The 16,360-nt window shown below is 42.5% G+C and overlaps 1 protein-coding gene across 1 annotated transcript in view; it reads left to right on the plus strand.

The window, feature by feature from the left end:
- The window catches only part of PDGFC (platelet derived growth factor C), a 209,376-nt gene that overhangs the window by 138,019 nt on the left and 54,997 nt on the right, over positions 1-16,360 (plus strand). The window contains exon 3 of the mRNA XM_060246607.1: positions 13,746-13,926. Coding sequence (XP_060102590.1) covers positions 13,746-13,926 — 181 coding nt within the window. The remainder of the gene's footprint in view (positions 1-13,745; positions 13,927-16,360) is intronic.

Genomic DNA, 16,360 nt, shown 5'->3' on the forward strand with positions numbered 1-16,360 from the left:
AATAAAATAAATAAATAAATAAATAAAAATATAAGAAGCTGGTTGCTAACAAGCTACTTTAAGCATAGTTTTCTCTGTGTGTTCATGAAATGGCAATAGAAAGCGCTGAAGGAGAAGCGAACCCTAAAGGGAACCCTAAATGGGATTAAAGCAGAAGTTGCCAACCTTTTTGACCTCAGGGTCGGCTCGTTCACTATGCAAACTAGGTGGTTGCCTAGGGCACCAGAAGGGTAGGGGTGCCAAATTGGGCTCCCTCCCCAGTGCCCCAGGCAAGCACCTAGTTTGCCTGCCTCCTCCACCCGCACCTGCCGCCCACCCCTCCTTTCCCTTCTCTTCACCTCCCCCCTGGTGCGATCACAGCACACTACACCTGGGCCCTGCTGGCCACAACACAGCATGGATCTTATCTTCTGAAGGATGCACTGGAGAAGGCTTGTCTCCCCCTCCCGAAGGCCAGCAGGGTTTTTTGGGAGGGGGAGCCAGTACGTCCTTCTCCAGTGCGTCCTTTGGAAGATAAGATGCACGCCACGGCCAGCAGGGCCTAGGTGCAGCACACTGTGATAGTGTGGGGAGGTAATGGGAAGAGAGAAGGGGATGAGCGCCATACCTTGGCACAGCACCCTCAGGGGACATGACAGAATGTGGCACTGCATTGCAGAGGCAGTCGCAGGAGGTGCCTTCCTAAGGTTCCATGCACTCTTGGGCCAGCACTGTTGACCCTATGGGCACATTTGGAAGTCTGATATGGTTTGGTAGGCACAGCAACAAAATGTCTGCCATAGGAGACACAGCCAGTTGCAAAATGATTGCCACATAATACAGAGTAGATTTTTGTGCTGTGATGGCAGCTGCTATGAAAGCAACATTTAAGTTTGGTGTAGTAGTTAAATCCATGGACTCTTATGTGGGAGAACTGGGTTTGATCCCCCCTCCCCCCCATCTTCACATGAAACTACTGGAATGACTCAGTCATAACTTTCTGAGAGTTGTTCTGCTCAAGAGCAGTTCTTAGAGAGCTTTCTCAGCCCCACCTACCTCACAGGGTGTCTGTTGTGAGGAGGGGAAAGGAAAGCTGATTGTAAGCCACTGAGACTCCTTTGGATAGTGAAGGATGGGTATAAATTATCCAATCTCCTCCTCCTCCTTCGCACACCCAATCAAATTTCCAGTAATCAATCAGAAGTCTTGCTGGGCAAAAGCCCTACCAGGCCCCACCTACTACCTAAAAAAACTTGGCAAGCGTGAGAAAAGGTGTCGGTGGGTGCCATGACACCCAAGAGCAACATGTTGTGGACCCCTGGATTAAAGGAATGTATTCCTTGCCACAGTTTTTTAAACTTCTCTTTGATGACATCCAGCTGACTCAGTTAAGTGGGCCCAACATTATTACTGGACAAGCAAGTTAATGCAGCTGCAGGGCGGGGGGAAGGAGAGTCAATTTTCATTTAGTCCAGAAGTTGGCTCCTTACCTTGGCTTGGCCAACATGGTCTCACTGATCCTTGCCTCTGTAACCTCAGGGCTAGACAATTGTAATGTACTCTGCAGGGGTCTGTCCTTAAAGGCAACTTGGAAACTCCTATTATTATAGAACAGGTGGGTTGCTGTCAGAGCTAGGCAGAACACACATATCACACCCATTCTATAGTCACTCCATTGGTTACCAATAAGTAGTTAATGGGTTCAGTTACTCATCATCATCTATGAAGCCCTTCATGGCCTCACATACGGGCAGTTTTTTGTTTGCATTGTTTTCTAATTCTGTAATCATGGTCCTATGGCACTGTTTATTAGATATCTCGTGCTGTCTGATTGAGTTGAATATTTTATAATCTGTTTTGAGGCTCAGTGAGAACAGCAGACTCTAAATGAAGTGAATAAATAAATACTGGCTTCTAGAAAGACCTTGGGAGTGAGGTTTGTAAAAGGCCTTGGAACTTTTAAAGAAATGTTGATAACTTCCATGCCATGGAGAAATACTTTTCTTCACATGTCATCTGTAAAGCCATGTTCCTCATAAGAAACAACAAATAAAAAGAAATGAGCTGCATCCATACATTGTTGAATAGTGCCCTTGTAGTAGTCATTCGCAAAAAGATCTTCCTGTGTGGGCAAGACAGTCCAAGTAATAAATGATTGCTGTAGCACTATGATAGTATACTTTCTAAAGTTGCACGGGTGCAGCTGCAGTCCTTGTGGACCAGCAGTGAACTAAAGGGGAAGGCTATTTACTCTGATGTGGTGGGCTGACTTTTGTGGATCCATTCCACTAAAGGCAGTGTTTTTCTTTTGGTGCAAGACAATTCTGTGACACAGAAGGCTCAGAATTGTATCAGAAGCAATGTGCCTCATACCAGGGGAAAGTGTTTTAATTAGCAGGGCAGATCCTTAAGATCTTCTTCGTGGTCTCTGTGCTTCACACTCATGGGATAGAGCACCTGCGCCGATCCCCGAATCGTTACCTAAAAAGCTCGGAATTTTTTCACACTCTACACCAACGGGCATGTGCAGGCGTCCCAGTGCACATGCTCGCCGGCACCAGCATGAGGATCCCGCCAGTTCCTTTCTGACCGCTGCGCTGAGAGGATCTCCTTTTGTGTCACTGGTTGGTAAAGTAATATTGGATTGCTTTTTTGCCTTTGTATATAGCCCGTTTGTTATTTTCTTAGTGTAGTTATTTGTTAGATAGTTAGTGTTGGTAAAAAAAAAAAAAGTTTGTTGGACTTGCCCTTCGGGGCTCAGTTCCCCCCCCCCCGTTTTTCCCCCTCAGAGACTTTCCTGGGCGGGGTTTTTTCCTGGGCGTCTATGGAAAAACGTTGGGGGTTTTTTTAAGAGGTGCCGTTCCTGTGGGAAGAAGATTGCCCCTCCCCGACAGCCATTACCTCTGTCTCTTCTGTCTGGGCGAGGGACATCAAGTCAATTCTCGTGCTCACTTTTTGAGTTTCTCGAAACAAACTCATAAGAATCGAGTGGTGAGGCTTTCGGCGGCTTTGGTCGAGTTGGCACTTTGTCCGCAGAAGATGGCTTCGGGTCCATGTGTACCGATGGGTTAGGCCACGGCCCCGACGGTCACATCGGCTGAGACTTCGCCGATCAGGACCGAGATGCCGGTCGAGCTCGGGTGTTCCACGAAACGGCCTTCTTAAGGGTCAGTGGACACCCCGGCTAAGAGGCGTCGGGATGATTCGGGGACCCCATCATCCACGCCGAAGAAGGGGAAATTGAAGGAGAAGCAGAAGAAGAGCCCATCCTGCACCCCTTTGCCTTTGCATGACGCTTCGACATCGACAGCGAGGAAGATCTCGGCGTCCTCACATCATAACCCTTCGGTGCCGAGAGGCAGTGCATTCCTGTCAGCCTGGGAGTCCATCACTACGGACAGGTGGGCGCTTTTCATCGTAGTGGAAGGCTACAAAATAGACTTTGCTCAGATTCCGAACCAATCTGTGGTAATTACCACTCCCCCTTCCCCACCTCTGCTGGTGGAGGTGAGCAACCTCTTACAGAAACAAGCCATAGAGAGGGTCCCAATGGAGGCCAGGATGAGAGGTTTCTACTCTCGTTACTTCCTGGTTCCCAAGCGGGACGGGGGTCTAAGACCAATCATGGATCTTTGGAATCTGAACAAATTCATTTTGTACCAGAAGTTCAGAATGTCCACTCTGCAAACAATTCTGCCCCTCATCAACCAAGGGGATTGGATGGCAATGCTGGACCTCAAGGATGTATACTTCCACATCAGCATCCATCCTGCGTTCAGAAGTTTCCTTCGGTTTGAAGTAGGTTCTCAGCACTTCCAGTTCAAAGCTCTTCCATTCAGCCTGTCCACTGCACCTTGGGTGTTCATGAAGATGATGAGCATTGTGGCTGCCCATCTCCGGCTTCAAGGGATAGTCGTCTTTCCATACATTGACGACTGGCTCCTTGTGGTGGAGTCGGAAGAGACTCTATCATCCCACATTGCCGTCACTCTTCGTCTTCTTGACACCTTGGGTCTGCAGGTCAATTTGGAGAAATCACACCTTACTCCATCAAGAATAGTTCAGTTCATAGGGGCTTTGCTGGATACGAACCTTCATCGCACATTTCTGCCTCAGCAGAGAGTGATGGACATTACCAACCTTGTCAAACTTCTGCAGAGTTGAAAGTGAGGCATGGCGCAGCAGCTGCAGCGGATGCTGGGGCTGATGGCGGAGACTACAAGCGTGCTGCTCTTTGTGAAGCTGAGGATGAGAGGCCTACAGCTTTGGTTTCTTCGTCTGTTTCGCCCATCACGAGACTCACCTCGAAAGATGTTTGTAATTCCACCTGTGACACTTCAAATGCTGCAATGGTGGAACTCAAAGGACAACATTTGTCAGGGAGCTCCCTTCCATCTACCTGCACCAACTGTGACTATCACGACAGATGCGTCTTTATGGGGTTGGAGGGCCCACATGGACGATCTGTGTGTGGGGGGTCCTTGGCCTTTGAAATTGACTCGCTGCCACATAAATTACTTGGAACTGCTGGCAGTTCATTTTGCTCTTCGGTCTTTCCGCCCCATGGTGACGGGGAACATTGTTGCTCTGCTAACAGACAATACCACTGCCCTGTGTTACATCAACAGGCAGGGAGGGGCAGTCTCTCGATGGCTTTGTGCGCTGGCACTGGATCTGTGGTTGGAGTGCCTGGACCACGACATCTTTGTGAAGGCAGCGCACCTCCCAGGGGTTTTCAACTTACAAGCAGACTCCCTCAGCCGGGGGGCAGCTTCCCCGCACGAGTGGGAGTTACAGTGGCACTTCCTCCAACCCATGTTTCAGCTCTGGGGGTATCCCCAGGTGAATGTATTTGTCACAGCCGAAAACTGGAAGTGTCCTCTGTTTTGCTCCAGAGGGGGCTCAGATCCAGAGTCGTTGGGAGATGGTCTGCTGTTCCCTTGGGAAGGTCGGTTCCTTTATCTGTTCCCACCTCTGCCACTACTGACGAGGGTGGTCAACAAGATCGCGAGAGAGAGACCATGCTGTATCCTGGTGACTCCCTGGTGGCCTCGCCAGAACTGGCTTCCAATCCTGCTCCAACTGGCGATGGGGGTCTTCTACCAGTTTCCGGCGGAACCGGACCTTCTGTCAGTTCAGGATGGTCATGTATTGCATCATAACGTGCCCCACCTGAAGCTGACAGCGTGGTTCATTGACCCTGTGGGTTCTCTAGCAGAATCTAACATGTTTTCTTGAACAGCAGGAAACTTTCTACTGTGCTTCCTATGATAGGAAGTGGCAGAGGTTTCTGCAGTTCTTAGTTGATCCCTCAGTTTCACCCCAAAGGGTGGGATTGTCAGTAATTTTTGAGTTTTTGTTATCTCTGGTGAATGCTGGCCTTGTTTTTTCTTCCATCAAGGTTTATTTGGCAGCAATTTCTGTGTTCCATGAACCAGTTGAGGGGCACTCTGTTTTTGCACACCGTCATTCTAAGAGGTTTTTGAAAGGTTTGCTTAGGCTTCATCCTCCATCGAGATCACCCCCACAGTTGTGGAATTTGACTTTAGTGTTGGACAGGCTGACTCGATGTCCTTTTGAGCTGATGGCCACATGTCCATTACAGCTTCTCTCTTGGAAGACTGCTTTTTTGGTCACATCAGCACGCCGTGCAGGGGAGCTCACGGCTATGCGTTGTGACTACCCATATCTAGTTTTTTAGGAGGCTGGAGTGTCGTTAGCTCCTGATATTTCTTTTCTTCCCAAGGTGGTTTCTCAGTTCCACCTAAACTTGGAAGTTTGGTTGCCCACTTTTTATCCTACACCTTCCTCGGATGAGAAACATAGGTTGCATGCTCTAGATGCGAAACGTGCTTTATTGTTTTATTTAAGTCGCTCCAAGAGTTTTCGTAAGGACCAGCAGCTTTTTGTTTCTTATGCTGCTCCTAAGTTAGGTTCCAGGATCTCGTCTCAACAGGTTTCGAAATGGCTCACTGAGACTATTAAACTGTGTTATTTGTTGGCTAAGAAGCCGTTACGTGGGCCTATTTACGGACACTCTACTAGAGCGATGGTGACGTCGGTGACGTTCCTAAAAGGCGTTTCCCTGATGGACGTTTGCAAGGCTGCCACCTGGTCCTCTCCGCATGCCTTTATGAAGCACTACCTGTTGGACGTGCATGCTCAGCAGAGGACTCGTCTGGGAGCTGTGGTGCTGCAAGCGGTTTCTTCTGGTTGACAGTCTTCCCACCTCCAGGTATGTCTTGCTTGCTAATCTCCCATGAGTGTGAAGCACAGAGACCATGAAGAAGATGGACAGGTTGCTTACCTGTAACTGTGGATCTTTGAGTGGTCATCTGTGCAGTCACACTACCCGCCCTCCTTCCCCACTGCTGACGGTCTCCCTCCAGTAGGGGCTTCCAGCAGTCAGGAAAAAACTGGTGGAATCCTCACACTGGCGCCGGCGAGCATGCACATTGGGACGCTTGTGCATGCCTGTTGGTGCTGAACACGAAAAAATCCCGGGCTTTTTAGGTATCGATTCGGGGATTGGCGCAGGCGCTCTATCCCATGAGTGTGAATGCACAGATGACCACTCGAAGATCTACAGTTACAGGTAAACAACCTGTCTATCTAACTCTGATTTATTTTGTCTAGAAAATGTACTGAATAATGTTTCAGTAACAGATTCCACACAGATGTGGAAATCTAAGTTGTCTATGTTGTAACTGATTGTGATTATTACACTAAAAATGTACAGCTTGAATCTTACTACTTTATAATGATTGACTATTCCTTGTTGTATAATTGGTGTAGTTTTGGCTACAATTGTTGTATGGACCAGTCATATCTTGATTCCATACTGTACTTTACCCAAACACCATGGAAATGCTGAAAGCACTGAAATATCTTAGAAAATTCACGGGTTTTGTTATCTTTCACAGCTGCTCAGATTTCAGTCAACATGTGAAGCACAAGGAATGTTGCAAAGTGCATCTGATTCAGTTGGCAAGTGCTCAGAATACATTTAGACAGAGTAAAAGTTAGCAGACAGAACTCCAGTACATATTAGAAATGTGTTTTCTTGTGAACTTGCCAGCTCTTCCTTTTTTAAAGATAGAATATTATGCATTATTCTCTTTCTACATTAAAAAGAGTTATTCAGACTTCAATTTTCCTTTAGTAATAGTCAGGTTCAAGCTACTGTTTAATATGCTGAATGATCACATGAAAGGAAGTCATCAATGAGGACTGATTTTTTACTTCAGTCGGGATGTAAGGTACTAAAGGTAAACAAATGGGAATTTCAGGATTTGTTTTAGTTATTGCTTTTATACCCCACTTTTGTCCCCACTGGGTATCCAAAGTGGAATTCCTACCTGATCCTAATGAAGAGAGAGGAGTGCTGCATATTGGGCATTTGCATGGGTATTAATAAGGTAGGAAGTTATCTTGTGGTACTTGAAGGGTACCTGGCTGCAAAGTAGACAGCTGCCTGTTTTTAAGGTCATAGCACCTTTAGTTTTCTTGCCTCTAAAAGTTGGGTGCAGAAGCAGAAAAAACAGAGACAGAGCAGAGCTAACACTTAGAATAGGGCTACATGAAGGAGCTGGCCTGGTTTTGATCAAGTAGCAAGTGTCAGGAAATGATACTTCCTTTCTTTTGGGATAGGGTAGGGAAACAAGTGTGTTGAGGAAAACTAATACTTGAAAGGGCTTTGGATGAGAATCATATTCTGTTAAATTAATGTAAATAATAGATTTGAAGAATCTTGGTAGGAATGATTATGAGAGTTAGTAGGAAATGATTATGTAAGTCTTATGCCCTGCCACTGCTTAGTTTTCAGTCTGTGGACTGATCACAATTTTGAGGGCCCCAAAATGCTCTAGTGAGAGGGAGAAGCTATTAAATGTTTAAAAATACTAATCACATTCTCGTTATACTATTTCAATAATACTTACTACACTGAATAAACTATAACAAAATTAAGTTGGTGGTCACAACCCAAAGAGATCATACAAATTCTCAATACACAGTTTCTAAGCTGAGGTTATAACAGAGTATCACTAACAGTTTATAGCTTACAAAAGTGTTGCTGTGCACTCTAAACCAATGACAATATAATTAACACGGCTTACAAGTGACCAAATAGATACTGCTCTGACAGGAAAGCAAGTTAGTGAGAATTTGTATGATCTCTTTGGGTTGTGACAACCAACTCACTTTTGTTATAGTTTATACAGAGTAAATTTAGTTTAGTTTTGTTTGTTTGTTTGTTTATTACTTTCAACTTTTATCCTGCCCTCCCTGCATAACAAGATTGTGATTAGTATTTTAAATATCTGATGGTTTTTCCCTTTGTGATGTTTGCAAATTTACAAACGCTTCGGATCCCTGTATTTCTTTGCTAGTGAGGAGGCAGGAAGTTGCTTTCTTCTGATGTGACTCTAATAGAAACCAAGCCAATACCTAAGGCTCGCCAAACTTGGAGTCAAAAGAACTGCTATGGATAAGGAGTACCATAATCAAAGTGGTATCACAGAAAGATCTGGTAGCTGAGAAAGATTGTTTGGCTTTTCAGAGATTGTTTGCATTGGAAAGGTAAACTTGAACCTTTGGTTGCTCTGTGTTACTTTTAAGAAGTTGGAAGTTCAGCAGCTCATGAGTAGAGATGCCAATCCCCAGGTGGGAGCAGACCCTTCCATGCTTCAGAGTCATCAGAAACAGAGGAAGGGGAGGGAAGGGGAGAGAAATGTCTGCTGGCCACTTCATTATTCCCTATGGAGATCGATTCCCATAGGGTATAATGGAGAATTGATCTGGGGTATCTGGGGCTCTGGGGGAGCTGTTTGTTGAGGTAGAGGCACCAAATTTACAGCATAGCATCTGATAACTCTCCTCAATATTCTTTCCAAGTTTCAAAAGGATTGGACCAGGGGGTCCAATTCTGTGAGCCCCAAAAGAAGGTGCCTCATCTTTTATTATTTCTAATGTAGGGAAGGCCTTTAAAAGGTGTGCTGCAGTTCCTTTAAATGTGATGGCCAGAGTTCCCTTTATGGCTCTACCCCAATGTCTCCTGGCTCCACCCCCCAAAGTCTCCTAACTCCACACTCAAAGTCCCCAGATAGTTCTTGAATTGGACTTGGCAACCCTAGAGTATAAGTTAAAATATATTTATCATACCAATTCAAAAATGTATTTAATCTGTATGCAGCAAAGTGAACTAAAAAACTTCTGCTGTTTTGTAGAACAGATCTGTAAAAATGCATTTCATAATCTTCAAGGAAGAGTTAAAAAAAGTTTTGATGGAAATCAGTGATTTGCTAATACTGTATTATTTACTAATTTATGAATTAGTATAATAACCTTTGCAGCACTGGCCAAGTGTAAGTGTACATCTAGGCACTGTACTGTTTATGAACTATTCATATTACGAATACAAATATTCATAATTTAGGTAAAACACAAGACTATTATTGAGCAAATTGAAATTTATAAACTATTTGTAATAGGCAAAAAATGTCTTTCACTGACTTACATTCTGTGTTTACATTTATTTTGCACTGCAAATAATATGTTGTCCAGCAAAAAAACCCAACCTATTTTGTTCAATTTTTTTTGTAAATTTAATCCCAGAGAACCAGAAAAGCAATGTAGCAACTGACACATTAAGTAAAATGAACTATTACTCCTGCTCCAGAGCCCAACATGTCCCCAGGTCATCATTTCAGAGACTTTGTAATCCCTGTAATATATCCACTGGTATTGTATTGCATTGTCCCAATTGTTATTTAAAGGATTTAAGAAACATGTTTTATTGGCCAATCAAATGTAGGCTTCTTGCTGCAACATGATACAGTACATACATAAGTAAGTGGCTTATAATGACTACTTCTTTCCTCAGACTTATCCCCCAGAGACCTACAGAAGATTTATTGTCTTTCATGCTTTACAAACAAGCCTGTTTTTGTATATGTAATGCCTGTTCTCATTCAGTACATTTACAGATCTGGTTTTTAATTAATAAAGCTCTAAACAGAGGCTGGATTTATTCAGTTAAGGTGCCTTCCTGAACTTCCCACATAAAGCAAATAGAAATGATGAAGGCTTGCAGATAGGCAGCCTCAGAAGCCCATTTCCCACTTTAGAATTGCCTCACCATAGAGTTTTATCTAAATTTGAAGTTGAGCACCTGGCATAAAAAATAAGAGTTAATTGCTCGGCATCAGAAAAACAGGGAAGAAACAGTACACACTTTTATATTCAAAAGTTAATCTATACATATTTAAAGTTGTCATAATTCATCTTGCCATTACATAACATTTCTAATCTAAAGTTTTAAAGCATGATTTCTTGTGGCAGCTGGAGTTACTAATCCAGAAACACCCACTCAGCCACACTTTCTGCCATATCTACCTATTCAGTATTCTTCATACAGGAATGATCATATCAATAATAAAATCTTCATATTCAGAAACAATATGTCTATGAATGGCAGATGCTGGGAATAAAGAATAACCCTCTATTCCTCTTGTACCAATGAACTACCAGTTTTGTTGACCTGAGTGCAGGTTGTACTTCTTGGTCTCACATTTATCCTTGTAACTTCTTGTTATGGAATTCTTGGCATAATTTATTTGCAGCTGCATGAATCAGTAAGGTTAGAGCTCTTTATTGAGGGCGGTTTGAAAATACCAGTTGGATCAAGAATGAGAGAGATGACAGCAGGTTCAGTTGTTAAACAGTTTACAAAAATAGAATAAGCAGCAAATGTGAGTTTCTGTGGGGATAGTTGAGGCAGATTAGATCTTCTTGTTAGTTCAATAATTTCTGCATCAGGATGAAAGCCACAGCAAATGTTAGTAAATACCAATTCCTTCCTTTGTTTGAATTTGTAACATGCACACATACATGTTATGGGGTTTTATTGTAACATGTACACATACTTGTTATGTTTTGGGGGGGCGGGGATTTTTTTGTTTTACTTCATGAGTCTGTGTAAGTGTGCATTTAACTCAACCCATGTTTAGGCCAAAATCATAATCTATTCCCAGTAAAGTCCTGTTAGATACACCTCAGAAAGGGGGCTTAATTTGGAAAGTAAGCTAGGGTACACTTACAGTGAAGCACAGGTTTCAAGGGATTATCCCACAATGTCATAGGGTTCCTAGGGTTCCTAGCCCATGGTTGGCAATCTGCAGGAGCATGTGTGGGACAGAGACTCTAGAAACAGGTGAGGTACAATTCTCTGATGTCACTTCCAGTTGCATTCCTGTAAGTGATATCACAATGTCAGCAATGCTCTAAGAATTTCCCATATCTCCTTGGGTTTTTCCACAGAGATTTAGATAATTCCTAGAGAGCTGCATGACACTATTTCCCTTTACCACTGCTGCATCAAACAGAAGCCTGGAGTACAGTGGGCAGGAGATTGCCCACTGTGGTACTCAACCTGGCCACCCCCTCATCAGACTTCTAGTCTATAGATTTTATCTTGGGTGCTGCACATTTTTATGGCAGTACGAGGACTGCTGTCTTGAGGTAAGGCCTCTGAAGTTATTGGCTCACAATGATAGTTGGTTTTAAAGGGTAGCCATGTTGGTCTATAGTAGAACAGCTAGTTTTGAATCCCATTTGGGAGAAGGGATAAGTTTCAAGAGTCAAAACTCGCTTCATCAGATACTGACTATCAGGCAATTATAATTAGCTGACAGTATTATGTATCTGGTTTTTTCAGAGCTTTCTGTGTCATCTTAAATTGGAGTATTCATAAGCATGTTGGACTTGCAGAATTATATCTGAATCTAGCATCTTAAATGGTAACCATATGTTATGCTTAATATCACAATTATGTATTAAGAATCACTCAAAATGTGACTGTCTCTGTAATTTCTCAGAACTTTGATGGTAGATGTTTGTTACTGAAGATAGTGAAACAGGCCACGTCTCCTCCATTTCTTAGCTTGATTTAACAATGCTTAATATGAGGCAGGAGTATATTGAATAAGGAAACTAGGATTTAAATTATTATTTTTTCTTGTTTACTGTTCACTGTTATTAATGTTGGTTATCTTATTTTCATCTGAAGATGCAAATGTGTGTCTTTATACACACATCTGAAGATGCAAATATGTGTTTACAAACACATAATCTCACTGCAGTATTCATCTTGGCTGCACCGAAAAGACTTGACATTTATTTATTATTTATTTATTTAGGACATTTGTGTTCTGCCTTTCCTCTCAATTAGATCCCTCAAGATGGTCAACAGTTAAACATTTTTAAAAACTTTAAAAATGCATATGAACATATAAAACAACAATTTAAAATGTAAACTAGGGATGCCAGTCATCAGGTGGGGGCAGGTGACACCCCGATTTTTGAGCTTCCCTGACATGGCCAGCTGGTCAGTGGGGGGAAGCTCTGCCCACAACAGTCATCCTCGCTTGAAAAGAGCAGGTGCTGGGTGTGCCTGCCCTACAAGCAGTGAATTTGCAGCTTGCAGAACAGGCGTTCATGGTGCCCACTCTTTTCAAGTTGGAGTCACCTGCACCTGCCCTGCAAGCAGCGAATTCATGGCTTTCAGAGCAGGTGAGCACAGTGTCCATTCCCCCCCCCAGGTTCCCTTTAAATTATTGGGGAGAAAGCAGGGGTGTGTACATGTGGTTCTGCATCCCCAATGTGAGGGTGTCACTCTGAGTGACAGCATCACATTAAGGATGAGACCCACCCCCTTCTGAAACACCCCTCCCCCAAGTCGCTCTGCTGGGGAGAAGATGGGAGCTGGCGACCCTAAAAAAAACTGGCAAGGGGGCAGTAAGGGAAGTCAAATGAAAGAAAAAAGGTCTTCACCCACTGGCAGAAGATGAGAGAGGGAAACAGAAGAATCTCTTTTGGTGCCACAATCAAGAAGTCCTTTCTCAAGTTGCCACTCATCTAGCCTCAGATAATGGGGGCACACAAGGGAGAGCCCCAAAAGATAACCATAATGTAGGTTCATATGATCATAGGCAGGTTCGTATGGTAGATTCATTTGATAATATAGTAGGTTCATATGATAATAGGGAAGCCTTAAGACATGCTGGGTCCAAGCCATGTAAATCTTTAGACATTATTAGCACCTTAAATTTGGCCTGGAAGCAAATTAGGAACAAATGTAGTCAGAGCAAGACTGGGGTGATACAGTCCCTATGGCTCCCAGTGGACATTCTTGTTGCAGCATTCTATAACACACTCTTCAAGTTCAGCTTGTAGGGTTGCCAGTTCTATTTACCCAGCCAATGGGGGGGGGGGGGGGTAGGAGGGAGCCTTCCGGGAGTGGAGAGGCTGAGAGTGATGTCACTGTGCATGACATTATTGGCGCAATGACATCATATCAGAGTGACATCATCATGCAAGGTGCGTGATATGAACACACCCAGAGTAATGAAGTCATTTCCTTTTGATGCCATCGCACTGATGGGGTTCTCTGGGGGCAGGGCTGGAAGTGCTTGGCACTCCCAAAAATCCATGAAAACCCTGCCCAAACTGGGAGCCTGGTGACCCTAACCAACTGCATATACAGCATATTGCAGTAATCTGATCTAGATGGGACATGTCTTTTGGTGCATAAAGGATTGTACACCAACTGTTTGGGATACAGCAACTAGAGGTAGATATGTGCTAGTATATTGAGTTTGGAATGAAATTATTCTAGAGTTTTGTGCATTCACTGCATTGCCTTATAAATAAAAAGCCTGTACAAAGTGAACTAGTGAGTGAATTATGTTTTTATTTTTTCATTGTAGGTATGACTTTGTAGAAATTGAAGAGCCTACTGATGGCAGTATTTTAGGGCGGTGGTGTGGTTCCACTGGTGTTCCCGGCAAACAGATTTCCAAAGGGAACCAAATCAGAATAAGATTTGTTTCTGATGAATATTTTCCTTCTGAGCCTGGATTTTGTATTCACTATACTCTTCTCACACTGGTAAGTAGTATCTCTTTCTGCCTTTGTATTTTCAAGAAATAATGTTAAAAGAACATGCAGGAATTCCACACTCGGAAATGGCAAGTTAAGACTTGATGCAAAAGGAAACTTTGTAGAAATTCAGGATTCAGAAACTGCAGGGAGAGAGGGAGGAATGTACAAATCAAATCCTGGCATACAGGATCTTGTGTGGAACCATTTGGGTGATTTGAATGTTTGAAGATGCTAGCAGCAGGGCAAGCACTTATGTGGAAATGGTCATAGACTAGTATAAAACTAGGCAATAATATGAAGCCATTCTTACATTCCATCAAAGGAAATTGTTGATTTTTTTTTTCATATACGCTAAGCAAAAAGCCTATAAGACCGAATTGTTCCGACAGGCCTTTGACATTTAACCGAGAGAGAGCTGCCACTGGACATCATATAGAGCACCATGCAAAGTATCGATGGTCACCATCGAACTTTCAGAATCGCTATACTGTACTGTATTAATACAGCACCATGAAATGTTTTAAATAATTTAAATATGTAATTATGTTTTATATGTTTTATTGGTTTTTAATGGAAGTGATGTGATGTTGTGAGCCGCCTTGAGTCCGCTTGCAGAGAGGGCGGGATATAAGCTTAATGTAATAAATAAATAAATAATAAAAAGTATTACATTATATATCAGAGCTGCAGGGGCTGGAAAAGAGGAACTGAAGTTAAATATGCTTGTGAGTCATTACTAATTAGGCAAATAATTAAATTAATGAAAGTTTTTAAAAAAAATAAGACCTGAATCATATCTGAAATATATTTTAATGAATAGCCCTACAGTGGGGCTGTTTAGATGCACAGTATAATCAGTTGTTGCTGCTGTTTCATACCAGATTAAAAGTGGTTGATCAGACAGCAACATCTGCCTCCTAGTATTAACTTGTAGTAGTCCCCCCCCCCCAATCCTTTTCGGAACCAGAGTATTTTGTTACCTGCTCCTTTACGATGTTGTTTGAGTTCTCCAGTTTCATCTTGTAGTTCCCCCATCTGGATAGTTCTCAATCAACTTCCGGATGTCTGAAGGCTGTCCCGGAGCAAAAGGAGCCTCAGACATCCGGTTTACAGTTGCCATTTTGTTTTTTTACTACTTAGCGATATGTGCATAACTGCATAACCACATGTTTTAACCTATGCGCATAATGCACAAAAAAGTGGAGAAAAAAATAACTGCATGGTGCCATCGTGTGGACGGCCGAAGACGGTTTCACCACGGAGTGATTAGAATTGCAGTATGATGGTCTGATCGATAATATCTGGAACAAAGATATTTGGAACAGAACCGGGTCAGTTTAACGCAGACTTAACGCACTGTGTGAACAGGGCCATAGCGAACCATTCCTCTGTATGTATGTTCTGCAAGAGTGGGTGGATTAGCAAAGAGAAATTGTTTTGAGGAGAAATAAAATAAAACAGTGCTAGCTTGTGGTCGTTGTTGGAGACCACATATATTAAGAAACACACTGTTAGGCCTCTTTTATTTCATTTAAATTCAGTGTTTTGAATAAGCAACTTTATGTTGATTAAGTATTTGAAAGACACTGATAAATCAGTTCGTGCAAAAGGAATTTGATCAAAACTGAAATCACAGGGTATGTTACTATTTTGAAGTAATTTTTATTATATTGATATAAATGCCCAGACACTGAGCATTTCTAATGCATTTACAATTCTATTTTGAAGAAATGCAAAATGAAAAATCTAATGGTAGGATAGAATTAACATACTCTTGTAAAGGATATTTTTATAGAGAGAGAGACTTCACGTAGTCCTGGAAACTTCATGCTGAATACTTAATTCTTGGAAAACATTATTTTAAAGTCTCTAAGGTATATTTGCGTACCCATCTATCGTGTTCACAATCATTATGGATCTTGGCCTGTATAATAGCATTTTTGTACTTAAGTTCTTTGAGTATACAAGAAGGGAAATGACTTGCCAAAAATTATGTAAAGAAAATCTATCCCAAATCTCCTAGATACTGATATGATTTACTTAGCAACCATATGCTATGTAAACAAACCTGATAAAAGATTCCAATTTGGGTCTGGGTAATATTCCTTCTACTGACTTGTTTAGTTTAAATTATGTCAGTTACAAGCTTGGCATAGAACACCCAGTGTTGTAAAGTCTATTGTTACTTGGGGGAGTGGGTGAATGGGATACTTGATACATTAAGGAATGCATGACTGATTGCCAAAGGAGTTATTAATTATTCAGGGCACCAAGAACAAAGCAGCTCCAGTTGAAGCTAAAGTTTGGGGTGACTATATCCCCACATCTATCTTGGCACCTGGTAGTATGTCATTTGTCATTCAAGATCATGCCAATTTCTTTACAAGAAACTTGCTTTACTTTCTTGTATGGAAGCTGAGATGAAGGTAGAAATTCAAGA

The sequence above is a fragment of the Heteronotia binoei genome, chromosome 9, assembly GCF_032191835.1.
Source record: "Heteronotia binoei isolate CCM8104 ecotype False Entrance Well chromosome 9, APGP_CSIRO_Hbin_v1, whole genome shotgun sequence".
Lineage (NCBI taxonomy): Eukaryota > Metazoa > Chordata > Lepidosauria > Squamata > Gekkonidae > Heteronotia > Heteronotia binoei.